The sequence below is a fragment of the Saccopteryx leptura genome, chromosome 13, assembly GCF_036850995.1.
Source record: "Saccopteryx leptura isolate mSacLep1 chromosome 13, mSacLep1_pri_phased_curated, whole genome shotgun sequence".
NCBI classification, from domain to species: Eukaryota; Metazoa; Chordata; class Mammalia; order Chiroptera; family Emballonuridae; genus Saccopteryx; species Saccopteryx leptura.
In genome coordinates this window covers 10,485,593-10,500,399 of record NC_089515.1, presented here as the reverse complement: position 1 = coordinate 10,500,399, position 14,807 = coordinate 10,485,593, and the positions used below count along the sequence as shown (strand labels likewise).

Below are 14,807 nucleotides of genomic sequence, written 5' to 3'. Positions count from 1 at the left end.
TGGGTTCAGAACAGAGGGGCACACTGCCTACTGTGCCACCCAGCATGGCTCTCAGCAGAGCGCAGTCCTGGATACCTTGCCTCCTCTGAACCCACTCTGGGACCATCATCCTTGGGACTGCAGGGCAGAGACCTGAGCTACAGCCGGTGCCCTGGAATCCCCTTCCAATTAGGAATGACCTCCGGGCTTCCTCCTGCACGCCTCACACTCACCCGAAGAGGTTAGGGGCTCCAGAAAGTTCTCAGAGCCAGGGACGCAATTGTCCTCTGCCAGGCTCATGCCAACAGCACATGCACAGGACTGTGTTCTGTGCTGGAGGGTCCTTTTCACTAGAGAACTGTGGGAGGGGTGCATCGACTGTGTGTGCCGTGCAGATGCTGATGGCTGTCTGGCCAGGTGAGAGGCAGCTAGCTGGCCAGGCAGATGGATGATTGAGAGCTCTGTCGGCACTCCTCTGTGTGCCTGTCTGTCTTCTACACTGTGGCAGCTGTCTGTCTGCACGGCCTCTGTCGTGTGCAGACCAGCACATATATGGATGAACATGTAGCCTCCCAGATGACATGAAATTATCTTTTTTGAGCATCTACAGTGAATTTATAAGTCATTTTATCAAAATAGTAGGGAATCCATAGTGAGAGGCTGTTTGAATTTCAGCTAAATTTAAAATCCTCTTTAATTTGGATGAACGTACCTTCATTGATGCGAATATGTATGCAACACCCACTGGTGCTGGGCATCAGACCTGTTCCTGGGCCACTGCAGTGCATAAGGCGGTTCACATTCTAGAGGGGAGACCCCAGGGAGCAGGCCATTTCCCCACTGTGGTCAGGCCCCTGAAGCCACAGTCAGAGGAGAGCAATCAGGGCGGGCTCCGTGGAGGAGGTAATACTTGTATCAGTTGGTGAGTAGGAGTCTGTGGGAGGAAGCTCTCCCAGCCGTGAAGCTCCAGGCCTTCCGTGAGCAGCACTGTCATCCCTGGACGTGGGATGCCCGCCACCCGGCTGGCACGAGCCACAGCCCTGAGCCCGGGCGCCTGGGCTCTGTCCTGCCACCAGCTGCCTCTCACCTCTCCCCCTGCCCCGTCTGCCCCCAGCTCCGGAGGTCCTGAACAACCAGAGGTACGGCCTGAGCCCCGACTACTGGGGCCTGGGCTGTCTCATCTACGAGATGATCGAGGGCCAGTCGCCGTTCCGCGGCCGCAAGGAGAAGGTGAAGCGGGAGGAGGTGGACCGCCGGGTCCTGGAGGCCGAGGAGGTGTACTCGCCCAAGTTCTCCGAGGAGGCCAAGGCCATCTGCAGGATGGTGAGCCCCTGCGGCCGGTGCCGTCCTGGCCGTGGCCATGCCGTGGCCGTCCTGGGGCCGTGTCCATGGCTGTCCTGGGCCGTGGCCATGCCGTGGCCGTCCTGGGGCCGTGTCCATGTCCATCCTGGGCATGTTTGTGTCCATGTCCGTCCTGAGCTGTGTCCAGTGGTGCGCCCCTCCCTCCTCTCAGCTGAGACTGGCGACAGGCTGAGGGACACAGGGTCAGGGCACACCTGGTACTTGTGCACCGCGGTGGTTGGTGACGACTCCAGGGTACTGGCTGGGGGGGGGGGGGGGGCTCCTGGGGGGGGGCTGAGGTGAACTGTGTGTGAGACACCTGCACATCCAGCTTTGTGGGGGGTCAGCAGGGGGAGGAAGAGGTTGATCCTAGCTGATCCCCAGGTACAAGGGGGTTTGGGCCAAGCCTCTGCCCGACCTTGGGCCTGCTCCCCCACCCCTGCATCCCCGGTGCCGGCTTGAGGCAGTGATGCTTTCCAGTTGCATGTCTTATAACTGAGTCTCCCTCCCTAAACGGAGGCTGGTCGCACCTGCATGGCAGCACCTGTGCAGGAAGATCTGACCCGTCCAGGCAGCGTGCACGTGGGAGGACACTTAGCTGGTGGGTGGGGCCGGACGGGCCTGGGAAGCCAGAGACAGGGAGTGACAGAAGCCATCGAGATGGACCTGGGAGGAAGTTCACCCCTGGCCACCACCCTTCCTCTCAGCCCAGGCGGGCCGACCTCTGGCAAGGGGCTCTGTGGGGAAATGCCCGCTTCCTGTCCCTGCTCTCAGGCTCCCCAGTCCTGCTGGGCCACTGGGGGCCCGCCGCCCTCTGGTGCCCACAGGCAGCTGCCCTCTAACGCCGGCCACGCGGGGACAGGAGGGCCTGGGTGTGCAGCCTGCACGCCTGCAGTGGCCACGGGTCAGGCGGGACCCCTGCCTCTGCGCCATGTGCCTGAACCACTAGGCTGGACGAAGGGAGGAGCTGGCCCCGAGCCGGAAAAGGAGCGAACCCTCTGGGTGGAAGCCCCGAGGCTGCGCTGCTAGGGGCCCAGGAACCCTGCACAGAGCTCCCATCCCTAGGGGGCCCCCCTCCTGGGCCCATCCCTGCACTGCCTGACCACTTCCTCTTCAGCTTCAGTCTGACGGCACAGAGCCCTGGGAAGAAAGATTAGGGCTAGACCTGCCATTTGCACGCATGAGACACTGAGGGAGGGACAGCAGGTGACAGGCAGATGCACGCCTGAACCCAGGGCCTGGGGGCAGCCTGTGGCGGGGCCTTTGCCCACATGCCCGGGGCCTCTGAGAAAGCCGGTTGCCACGGCTGTGGAGTTGGGCGGGGCACAGAGGAGCGAGGCAGCACAAGGCGGGTAGATGGATGTGCGGTCTCCTAAGGATGTTTGAGAACTGGGTGGACGTGCTGACAGTACTTAGTCTGTTGGGGCGAGGGATCTATCTTGGGGAACCAAGCTGGGGGCGGGGGATAGAAGAGGAGGTCAGAGCACCACCAGATGTCCTGGGTCAATCAGGGACTCAGAGAAGCAGGTCTTGAGAGAGACCCCCGTAGGGACAGGGGAGGTGCTAAGAGGACAAGGCAGAGCGGGCCCCCTCCCTGCCCGTAGTCGTCGGCTTTGGAACATAGCTTTGGGGCACTAGGACCAGGGACACTGCTGTGCCTCTGCTGCCCCCTGGTGTCCGCAGAGAGAAAGGTGGCCAAGCCTAGGGCTCAAGGTGGTGTGGGCCCCTGGGCGCAAAGTGTCAAACAACTGACCCCTCATCTTTCTTGGCTGGAAGGGCCAGAGGCCTTGCTCCATCTTCTCAAAAGTGATCCTAGGGTCTTGAGATTCCAGCCTTGAGCTTCTTCTGTGTCCTTAACCACAGCCTGTCTGGTCTGACAGCCAGGCTTGCCCTGTCCCCCGAATCAGGCACTGGCTCAGGACACAGAAGGGCCTGATGCTCAGGACACAGAGGCCCTGCCTATAAGGAGACCGTGAGGCCCAGACAGCTCCAGCCCTGCCTCCCTGAGGGGCCTCTCCACAAACAGCAAGGAAGCTGGTCCCTGGCCCCCGGATTCTGTCCCTCGTTCCACCTTGGGGGCCCGCAGACCTTGGCCAGTCTCCTTGGGTCTAGGAACTTATGCACCGCACTGCTGCCCTCTGGGCCCACTCTCTAGGCCCAACCCTCAGCCCCCACCTTCCTAGGCCCCCGTGAGCCCCAGCTCTGATCCTACCTTGCTGGACCCTTCACCCTCCCCGACCCCCAGGCCGGCAGCCAGTCTGTGGTGGTCTGCCCCCCCTGGGCGTTGCATCTGTGATGCTTGACTGTTCCTTATACATGCCTCTGCTGAGGCCACGCCCTGGGGTCCTCCTGCCTCGCCCTCCCCCACAGTGGTTTGCACTGGGTTCCCGTCTACAATGTGCTTGTGAGTTGAGTAAATGAACGAGAGACCTACAGAGTCCTGGCCCTTTGTCACTTACCTGTAGCAGGTCACGCCAATTCAACAAGCACCAGTGGGTGCCCCGTGTGCACCAGGGACAGGGCGCATGGTCGTGGGGTGACACAGATGGAGTCTCGCTCCCCAGGGGCCTCCAGGCACCAAGCACCTGAGAGGCTGTGACTGTGGGACCACAAAGCTCCCCGTGGCTCAGGCGGTGACCCTGAAACCAGGCCTGAGCGGGGTGGAAGCGGGTCCTGTGGGCGTCTCGGGGACGCACCTGTGGCAGGAGGAGGGCAGGCCCCCCAGCATGGCCTCAGGGGGCTGTGTCTTGTCACAGCTCCTCACCAAAGATGCAAAGCAGAGGCTGGGCTGCCAGGAGGAGGGGGCCGCGGAGGTCAAGAGACACCCCTTCTTTAGGAACATGAACTTCAAGCGCTTAGAAGCGGGGATGTTGGACCCTCCCTTCATTCCAGATGTGAGTAGCCTCCCCCGGCCCGGCCTGAGCCTGTGCCCTGGTGCTCCGCCTTTGACTTAGCCCAACATCTGTTCTGGGCCCCGAGCCAGGGACCAGGGAGACCCGTGGCAAGAGGCGACCCTGCCCTCTAGTAACAGACATGCCACAGGGCGGGGGTCCCCTGCATCCAGGTGAGGTCCTCATCGTCAGACCCACCGGCTCCAGAACCCCTGGGAGGCCTCCCCCCGACATTGAGCTCCGGACGGCAGGCCCAGCCCGGTCCGGTTGTCCCTGTGGGCCCTGGCACGGAGCAGCCCAGTGCACGTCTGGGGGCCGAGTGAGGGGGAAGCTAATACCTCTGGAGCAGTAGTGGCTCCTGGTCCGGCCCAGGCCCCACGGGCAGGTGCCCAGCCCGGGCAACAGCCCCACACACAGGTGCTTCTCTGTCCCACTTTGCTGGTGACACAGGCCTGTGGGGATATGGGACTTCCCCAAAGTCCCTAAGCTCCACAGCTGGGACCCCAGCCTGGGCCTGTCTGGCTGCAGGGCCTGGGTGCTGAGCCCCTGGTACCCCGATGTAAGTCGGGGTCAGGGGACCTCCTGGGACAGCCACCATGGCTGTGTGTGTCCCCCGAGGCAGTGTTAGCACCCAGCCTAGCCCTGTGAACCAGCGTTCGCTCTCTCTATGGAGGGGTGGCCCAGACCGCCAGCCCTTGTCCTGACAGAGATGACAAAACACATCTCCCCATCCCAGTCCTGTCGGCTCTAGGGGAGGCCGGATCCCCAGAAGGGCCGAGGAGCGTGGGCTTAGAGAGGGGTGACCTGCGGCATGTGTGATGGAGGGCGTGGTGGCGCGAGGGGCCCTGGGCACCCTGAGCTCACGTCTCCCGCCGGCTGGGGCCCCGTTGGCAGATCTGAGAGGGGGCCGCACAGGGTCCTGAGGCGGAGTGGCCTCGGCGGATGCCCTCCGCTTCCCCTCCTGAGCCCCGGGCCGGGCTGGGGGACAGTGATGGGCGCCCTCCCCCTCAGCCCCGGGCCGTGTACTGTAAGGACGTGCTGGACATCGAGCAGTTCTCCACCGTGAAGGGCGTCAACCTGGACCACACGGACGATGACTTCTACTCCAAATTCTCCACCGGCTCTGTGCCCATCCCCTGGCAAAATGAGGTGAGGGCGTCCACCTCGCCCCGGCGGTGGCCGTGTGGTGAGGACACAGAAGGACGCTGGGTCAGGAGTCCCCGGGGCCTGCTGGGCATCCTGGCATGGGGGTGGGACAGGCATGGCCAGTCTGGGTGGCCCTGGGGAGGTTTGGCTGGGAAGGGAGGCCGTGGAGCCATGGCTGGAGGTAGAGTAGGACCACGCTGGAGCCAGAGACAGAAATGAGAGGGCAGGGAGGGGCTGGAGCCCCAGGCAGGGGAGCCTGGGGGTGACCTGGGCTCAAGTGGGGTGTGGATTTGGGGGTGGGCAGCTCTGCTTTCCCAGGAAAGGTGCTAGCCCTCCAGGAGAGGCGGTGAGCAGGGGCCGCCACAGGGTCTCGGCCTCAGGACGCCAAGGGCGGGGGCGGGTCTGGCTCAGGGACGCTGTGGGCCCAGGCTCCACACTGGGACTCCTGTCCACCCAAGACAACGACGCAGCCCCTCACGCCACCATGTTTTTGCTCCACTCCTCCAGATGATAGAAACAGAGTGCTTTAAGGAGCTGAATGTGTTTGGACCTAACGGTACCCTCTCGCCGGACCTGAACAGAAGTCACCCTCCAGAACCACCAAAGAAAGGGCTGCTCCAGAGAATCTTCAAGCGTCAGGTGAGAGCCCCCCACCCCGCGGCTGTCCTGGCCTCAGCTGCCAGGTGCCACCTGTGCAGACCTGGAGGGGCCTGTCTGAAGCCCCTGAAACCCACTGGCTTAAGGGGACCCCCAGGGTGCAAGGGGCGGGCCGGCTCCAAGGTCACCTTCCTCAGGGTTTCTCCACCTCGCACTGTTGACATTTTGGGCTGATGGTGGTGGGGGCTGTCCCATGGTCTCTCTGGCCTCCGGCCACCACATGCCAGGGGCAAAATGTCTCCAGCCAGTATCCCCTGGGGACACAACGCCCCTGACAGAGAACCCCTGCTGGGTCTGGCCCTGGGGCTGCAGGGAGACTGGAGGCAGCCCCTGAGCCCGGCCCTGCATTCAGGTCCAGAGGCGCGGTGGCCCCTGGGCCTCAGCGCAGGCTCTGCGAGGACTGACTTGCTTTCTCTCCCCCCCCCACTCTCCTCCCCCCCCCCCCCAGCATCAGAACAATTCCAAGAGTTCGCCCAATTCCAAGACCAGTTTTAACCACCACATAAATTCAAACCACGTCAGCTCAAACTCCACCGGAAGCAGCTAGTCGCAGCTTGGCCTTGAAGTCCACGGTGAGACCAGCCTGGACCCCTGTCCTTAGAAGCAGAACTTGTAAGCCATGGAGCTGCCGCTCTGGCGGGCGGACAGGGAGCCCTCTCGGAGCCGGAGCCGGGGAAGGGAGGAGGCCGCAGCCCCTTGCCGCCACGCCCCGGGCTTCTCAGCGAGATTTCCACTCAGGTCTGTGTGCAGAGGTGACCCTGCAGCGGGTGGCTGGATCCGTCTCTGTCGACGATGGCAATGGACGTCCAATCGGATACGACGACCTGCACGTGTTTTAATAGCATCATGACTAGAACTGAACTTTGTCTTTATTATTTTTAAAGAAAAGTTTTGTAAATTTCTCTATCGTCTCAGTTTACATTTTGTATATTTGTATTTAAATGAGAGTCCAGACTTTGAGGGTGTATATTTTCTGAGCGGCCTCTGTTAAGCCATGTGTTTTCAGACGTTTTAGAGGGGGTGGGGGGGATTTACAAAAAAACACAACAATGTGACTCAGACTTCCACAGCCTCAAATGAGAGAACATTTTTATTAAATGTAGACAATGATTCACATTTCACCTGTAAAGGACTGGTCGTCTCCATCCCTCTAACCTGTCTCTTGCATCGATCAGCTTCTGTTGACTTGGAAGAATTGGAATTAAATGCTCAACACCCACTTGGGACTTGACCCCCGCCAGAACGTGCTGGGGGGTCCACGGAGCGCCTGGGCCGGCGCCCTGCGGGGGGCGCTGTGCCTCCCTGTGGCTTTGCCGCGGCCTCCTCTCCCTTCCGGAAGGCGGCTGGTGGTCCCAGGCGGGCGTCTTTCTAAGCGGGTTCTGACTGCTCAAGCCAGTATGATTTCTAGAGGCAAGTGTCGGGGGGATTCTGTTTTATTCTATTTTTAAGAGCAGCATCGTGATGACTGGGAATAGTCATGGAGCCCCAAGTGTCCCAGGCTTGATGGCCGTGGTAGCATTGGTGTTGGGTCGGTGAGTCGCCCTAAATGAGTCTATAGAGGGGAGGGGCTCACCCCGGGACTCCGGGCACGGTCCTTCAGTGTTGATGGGGTCCTCAGGTCTCCTGAGCTTCCCGAGGGGGTCCCCCAGTTTCACTGACCCAGGAGGTATGGGTGGGCGTGGCTCTCCCAGCCAATAGGATGCCCGAGAGGCCAGGCCACCAAAGAAGCTCAAGACAAACTGTCGCCTCCTGGGAGAGGTGGGGCAGAGGCCAGCTCTAATTGGGATCTCCAAGTTTTGGGCACATGTAGCTTTGCCAGACCAGGACCTCTGAGGACAGTCCCCAGGCCTTCGAGTGTGGCCATCCAGTCCTAGGGAGCTGCTGTGCCCCCCCCCCCCCCGCCATCTCCAAGACGTAAGGGGGCAGGTTCCCGCTCGCCACCACTGGGGACAGGTGAGCAGTTGGCCTGCCCTGCTCCCTGCCCAGCTGGGCTCCTCGAGACCAGTCAGCCTTTGTCACCTGGTCTCTGCCACGCAGGCAGCTGTGGGGAGTCTCCCAGTGAGGGCCCGGCTTGTGAGTCCTGTGACATGCAGGTTCCCTGCTCCACCCCAGACCTCAAAGTCTGCATGTTTGAAAAGCTCTCCGGACCCTTCTGACGCACCGAAGGCTGTGAGAACCACCACCTGGGCCAGCAGTGGGTCTGCAGATGTGATCACTCGACCCGTTTCTCTGGGTGACCCGGCAGCCTTGGAACGTGAGCCGGTAGGGGGAGAAAGCGGTGACCGTGTCTGCCTTACACCCAGTTTCCAGGCCCTTTTCCTAAACGTTTCCAGTGGTCCTGCAGCCTGCCATTCGAAGGGGGCCTGGCCTTTGGGACTGATCGTCTTGAAGTCGTTTTACAAATAGACGGGAGAGAAGAAACAGTCGGGCTTCCGTCAGACCCCTTTAATGCGCAGTGTTATTTTCTTCATGACAGACTCTCGTCTCAAGAGGCCGCTTCCATTACCCTCCTTGGGCTGAATACAAGACAAATACAAACAGCACTATCCCGTTTTTGCCAAGAAGTAGAAAGCTCTCCGGCCAGTATTTTAAGATCCCCAAGCTCTTGCTGACTGTCCTTTCTTAATGACAAGACCAGTCATCTTTCTGGGATGGACCAGCCCAGGCCACAGCCCTCCTGTCCAGAAGTTTCATTGATTTTACCCAATCCAAGCCCCCAACCCTTCACCAAACGGACTGGCGCTGGGAAGCCAGCCTCCTTTGTTACCTCAAAGCCCAACACACTGTCCACGTGTCGTCGACGGTTCTCCAGGAGCGAGAAGGGAAACATCGATCTGCTTAGTGTGTCTGCCGTCGAGAGCTCAGACAACGCTAACGCCTATGTCTTCGTGTGACTTAAAAGAACTGGAGCCTTCCTCCGCGTCCCCCTGTTCCCTTCGAGTGCCCACAGGACATGGGGTCAGAGTCACTGACCCCTTCAGTCCTCCTCTTCCTTTGGCCCATTGCTTCATCCAAGAGCAGGGAAGTCCTAACTCAGAACAGTGCCTGAAAATCAGCCCTCCCCACCGAGTCCCCAGCCCCACACGTCCTGTCCCTGACCCTGGCCGTTCCCTGACCCTCGCCGCTTCTACTCCAACTTCTTTCCTATAGCTGCATTTTGTTAAAAATATTTTTTAATTAGAGAAAAAGCCAACACCTTCCTACCCATCCACCTGTCCAGGAGGAGGCATGTTTGGACAGTGAGTGGATTGAAATCTTTTTTATAGCATCTGAGCCCCTCACAGAGGAGCCTTTCTCCAAGCGTGGCATTTGCCTCACCGGACGTTCGCTGACTCCGTGCCTTTGAGGTGAGACGCAGAGGCGTGCAGAAGCATCTCTGCTTCCACTTCTCTGGAGACAAGCTGCTGTCCCCAGCAGGACAGGGGAGGTCTCTGCTGTGACCACCACGACCAACGAGCATCACCCACAGAATCACAAAGACCCAAGCCCCCTGTCGCAGAATAGGGCCCCGCCTCCCACATCCACCGCTCTCCCCTCCAGAGGCTGGGACATCACTTTCCAAACCATGAGCTTCAAGGGCAGCTCCCTTGCCCAGGAGCTCAGCGCTGCCCTGTCTCGAGCTGCCCGGGCAGGTTTACTTGTTTCTGTAACACACTGCTCTCGCCAGGGGGACCCCGGTCCTGGAGGGTGGGCGGGAGGGGGGCCGTGCCCCACGGGAGGAAGTGGTGTGGCCTGGTTCTGTGCACACTCGGCCAGCAGCCTGCTGGACACTTGGTAAGTTCTGGGGACATGCGTGCCACTGATGCAAGTAGGGCGTGGCCTCCTGCCCGTGAGCCCAGCAGCCCTGACAAAAGCTTCAGCCTTCCCTCCAAGAAGCTGGGGGTCTCCATGCTTCTCCAAGCAGCCCAGCCCCCCAGGGCAGTTCCATATTCTTCCACAGCCCTGTCCTTTCCCGACAGGCGTGGGTCACCGACTTGCTCATGTGCACTGTTGACCCAGACCTCAGTCCAGAGGGCGCTGTGGCCGTGTTCCACTTCAGGGAACCAGGAGGCCACTGAGTCGGAGAGAAAACGGCTGCGTGACATCGCCTGTCCTCTCGGCGGCTGTGTGCTCTCAAGTCCCTGTGAGCACCTGTCCCTCCCGGGGCAGCCTCCACCGGTCATCCCGTTCTCATAGCCCCACCTGCGGAGACAGGACCTCCTAACTTTCTAGCCTTCATTACGGGGAGCTATGAGTCACCGACAGTGGAGAGCTCACTTCTCTGGACCGAGCAGCCCGGCCGGAAGCTCAGCCGTGCGGAGCAGACCCTGCTCAGGCTCGGGGCGACTCGTCGGGTCTGCCTTTCAAGGCCTGCGCTGCTGAGGGCGGTTAAGACAGGTGAAAAGCCGGCTCTCCCAAGGAGGGAACACACTCCCCCAAAGAAGAATCTAGATGTCTTTCCCCATTCATCGATCAGTCGTCTTTGTAATAGATCAAAAACAAATGTTCTCGATCGGTCGAGGCGATCTTAGTGGCTATTGGTCCTGTTACAATAAAAACCCTTCTAGTATCCAAAGGTTTCTACTTCTTTTATTTTTTTTCCCCAGGGAAATGTTAACATTGGTGGATGAAAGTAGTTGCATTTTGGAGGTCATTCCTGAAGATAACAGCTTTGCTCTGCTGCTCTGAGTCTGTATGTTCCATCTAATTCGTCACCATGCTGCTGTATCTAGATCGAACCACTGTTGTTGTTTTTTTAAAGAGAAATAAATTCCTTAACGAAAATAACTGCATTTCTTTCCTTCTGCTGAGCTGTCGTTCTGTCCCCTGTGCATGTGACGGTCACCACTCTGGAGCTGTCTGGAAGCCGGGAGGGTGGACGTGTAGTAGCCAAACACTATCGAGTCCAATGGGGCTTCCTAGTATGAAGTAGTTTTATTCATTGTTATTATTTTTTTAGATGTTTCATCAGTGGAGTAGAGGCCAATATAATATAGGTCCCAGAGCACTTCAAATACTCGCAGCTCTCCACCGGCCAGCCCCTCCCCACAGAACGGGATAGGATACATTTGTGTCGGTTCAAGCCACTAACTTTGTGTTCATTTGTTACAATGGCCACAGGAAACCAACGCAGTAACCGACCCCGAGGTGTACAGTGGTGACATTATCGGTGTCGTGCCCTCACATTGCGCTTCTGTGTCCCGGGCATTCTGCACCCCTGCGTCCCGAGCATTCTGCATCCCTGTGTCCCGGGCATTCTGCATCCCTGCCTCCCTGCCTAGATGACGAAACCCTCCTGGGTGCGGACTCCCCTGATTCTCCTCTTGGACCCCCACCAGGGCCTAACACCACGTGTTAAGAAAGAAAAGGAAAAAGAATCTATTTCACCAGTTTAACGTTTTATAAGTCCTCATGTTCCCCTTGTTTATTTCCCTTTGGGCTTTGCGGGTTGTCAGTAAAGTTTCATTTGCAAACCCCGGCCGGCATCCTTGGAGCCAAGGGAAACAGTGCTCTGCCCGCACTTGGCCGGAGCGGGGAAAGCCGGGCGGCGGGGGGTTGAGCGTGGGCTCCGAGCCAAGGGAGCCGGGGCAGGACCAGGCTGTCAACCCACCGGCGGAGACCTGGGGCGGCTCCCCCCAGCCTGAGTCTCTGCCCTGTCAAACGCAGGCATCGATCACTCCACAGATGTGTGCCGAGCTCTGACGGTGTGCGAGGCGCGTCCCCAGGCCGGGGGAAACCTGCTCTCAGGGGAAAACCATCTAGAAGGGTGTGGGAAGACACACAAATAAATGCAGAGGGCGTTCATTAAAAATGCCCAGGAGAAAACAGTCAGGGAGACAACTACCGGTCAGCAGGTGTGAGGTTAATAGCCTGTGGCCCATTCAGTCCCGTGCTGATGGGAGACCCACCTGGCCCGCCCCCACCCTCGGGGGGAGAGACATGTGTGGCACATGCAGGTGGACTCTGTGACCTCAGGCCAACTTTCCCCACTCACGTGCCCTCTGCAGGGGGCTACTGTGGGTGCAGACGGGGGCCGGGGGTGACTGTTCTCAGGGTCAGTGGCTGCCTCTCCTGGGAGATGGTCTTCAGATGGCTCAGGGGGGCATGGAGGAGGGGGTCTGTGACAGGAGCCGCTGGGACATAAAGCCATGCAGAATGGTGACGCCACGGACAGGTCATCCCAAACCCAGAAATGCCCCCTTCACCCGAACAAATCAAATGAAACGTGAATTAAACCAAGCCAATGCTTTCGGGAGTCTCCCTTCTCCTCCTTCAAAGCTGGAAAGAGAAGCAGGACGGGGACGGGGAAGACCACCCCCTCGTGGTGCTGCCGGCGCTGACGCCACCTGGGTTAGTGACATGCTCCGGGCTCAGTTTCATCAGCCACGAGACAGGTAAGAATACCAACCTCGTGCACAGCTGTGACCATGCACGTCAAGCATTTGTCTTGGTGCTGAGCACCTCGGGAGTGCTCAGTACACGGGAGTCATGCTGCTGTTGTCTTAGCTCAGGGTCCCCAAAAGCCCAGCCTGATACTGGGTTTTGTGCTCGTAATTAGTCAAGGTCATGAGGGAAGCTGTACAGGCAGTGGAAGAGGCTGGGCGAAGATGTAGCCTCAGGAGACGTCCAGACAGCCTCCCCCCAGCCCCACAGGGAGCTCTGGAGCGTTTACTGCAGCCCGGGGGGGGGGGGGGGCAAGCCTCCAGATAGACAGGAGGCAGGTGTGAGTCCTCAACAGCTCGATCCGCAGCGCCCCGAGTGTGAGAGCCCCCACCTGGCGGAAGGCATCAGTGCAGGCACCAACAGCCTCTGCTCCGCTGCTCTCATCAGTAGCAGGCTGCGGAGCAGGGGGCCAAGGGAGATTGGGAGGCTGAAGGGTGGCTTGAGGAGAAGAATGGCTCAATTGATTAGTGATGTCTGCACATAGGAGGGGAAACAGTGGCAGTGAGTTTGCTCATAAACTTGAGGACCTTTCAGGCCTTTCCAGCTCTGCCTCTCTGGACTTCTAAATGCTGACCAATCACTCACTCACTCATTCCATTCATTCATTCGTTCATTCATTCATTCATTCATTCATCATTCTCTGCATCCAAAGCAGAGAGACCTTGGGCAAGTCACTGAATCTGAGTCTGTTTCCTCATCAGTTAAACTGATCTAACAACAGCAGCTGCCCCAAGGGGCCAATGTGACATTGGCTGAGGTGAGAAATGTTAGTTTCTGCAGAAGTGGGGCCCTGCCAGCCCCCTCAGGATAGGGGGGGGGAGAGGCTACTGGGATGGCCCCTGGGACTGGGAGAGGCAGATTCCCTCCCCCCTGCAATTCTCTCTTTCTCTTGTGGTCTCCTCCCACCTTGGTGACGGTGACGTAAGAGCCCGGCCCCCAGCAGGCCGTGATGTTGGCTCAGTCAGGTGAGTCTCTGGGCCTCTGTTTCCTCAGTGCTGACACAGCCGAGGCAGGAACCCCGGGAGCTATGTTCCCACTGCGACTGCTGACATGGCCCCTGAACTCCAAAGACGACTCTCGGAGCTCAGAGCACCCCAGACCCGGAGGGCGCTCCGAGAGCCAGGCAGGCACACAGCCCACTCTGCCAGTGAGAGGACTGGGGTGGCCGAGAGCACCCTCAGACTGCGTCCCTCTGGGCAGCTCCCGAGGGAAGGGGTGTGGTGTTGGGTGCGGGCGGCCGGGTGGGTGAGACCGGGCATTCCTGATCCTCTAAATCAGTGGTTCCCAACCTTTTTTGGGCCACAGACCAGTTTAATGTCAGAAAATATTTTCATGGACCGGCCTTTAGGGTGGGATGGATAAATGTATCACGTGACCAAGACAAGCGTCAAGAGTGAGTCTTAGACGGATGTAACAGAGGGAATCTGGTCATATTTTAAAAATAAAACATCGTTCAGACTTAAACATAAATAAAACGGAAATAATGTAAGTTATTTATTCTTTCTCTGCGGACCGGTACCAAATGGCCCACGGCCCGGTACCGGTCCGTGGCCCAGGGGTTGGGGACCACTGCTCTAAATGCCCTTTCCTACTCCCAGGGAGGAGGAGGGGTGGGCTGCATTGGTCCTCAACCTGCCTCCAGCCCTCAGGGACACTGGAGGCCCCATAAGTCCAGAGAGCCACCTGCCTCCGCAGGAGAGCTGGAGGACCGTGGGTCAGGGCGTCTGGCGGGAGGAGCAGGGTCTGAAATGCAGCTCCAAGTCGCCTCCACTCTCTGCAGTCTCTCCCGCCCTCCCTGCCCGTGGCTGTCATTCTTCGTTTCCACTGTGTTCCGGTCCCGCGTCTGTTTCTTGTCCGTCTCTCTGGTGTGTCGGGCCTCTGTCTTTTTTTAATTTATTCATTGATTTCAGCAAGAGAGGAAGGGAGAGAGAGAGAGAGAGATGGAGAGAGAGAGAGGGAGAGAGAGAGGGAGAGAGACAGGGACATCCAGGTGTTCCTGTCTGTGTCCTGACCAGGGGTTGAACCGGCAACCTCTGCACTTTGGGACGATGTTCCTAATGACTGAGCCACCCAGCCGGGGCGGGTCTCTGTCCTCCTGCCTCTCAGGCACTCCTGGTCTCCTAAGGTCTCAGACACACCCCCTCTGGCCCCCTTTCCTCTACCAGCCCCTCCCCCCAGGTTTCTCTCACTTGGAAAAGAAGTCTGGTCCTCGCGGGCCAAACCCCAGCCCTCGGAGGGTTTCGGGAAGGAGGGGTTTGGGGACTCAGAGGCCAGGCCCCCAGCAGCTGCGCACTCCAGCCGTCAGCACCCCCTCACCAGGCCGTGGCCCCAGAGCAGCGGCTTCGACCTCTCCTTCATTTGGTCTGTTTA

The 14,807-nt window shown here is 59.2% G+C and overlaps 1 protein-coding gene across 1 annotated transcript in view; it reads left to right on the top strand.

The window, feature by feature from the left end:
* GRK5 (G protein-coupled receptor kinase 5) overlaps nt 1-9,255 on the top strand; it is a 207,597-nt gene extending 198,342 nt beyond the window's left edge. The window contains exons 12-16 of the mRNA XM_066355796.1: nt 1,094-1,302; nt 4,077-4,214; nt 5,223-5,360; nt 5,865-5,996; nt 6,463-9,255. Of these exons, the coding sequence (XP_066211893.1) occupies nt 1,094-1,302; nt 4,077-4,214; nt 5,223-5,360; nt 5,865-5,996; nt 6,463-6,561 (716 nt within the window). The 3' untranslated portion in view covers nt 6,562-9,255. The remainder of the gene's footprint in view (nt 1-1,093; nt 1,303-4,076; nt 4,215-5,222; nt 5,361-5,864; nt 5,997-6,462) is intronic.
* Nucleotides 9,256-14,807: the final 5,552 nt, after the last annotated feature.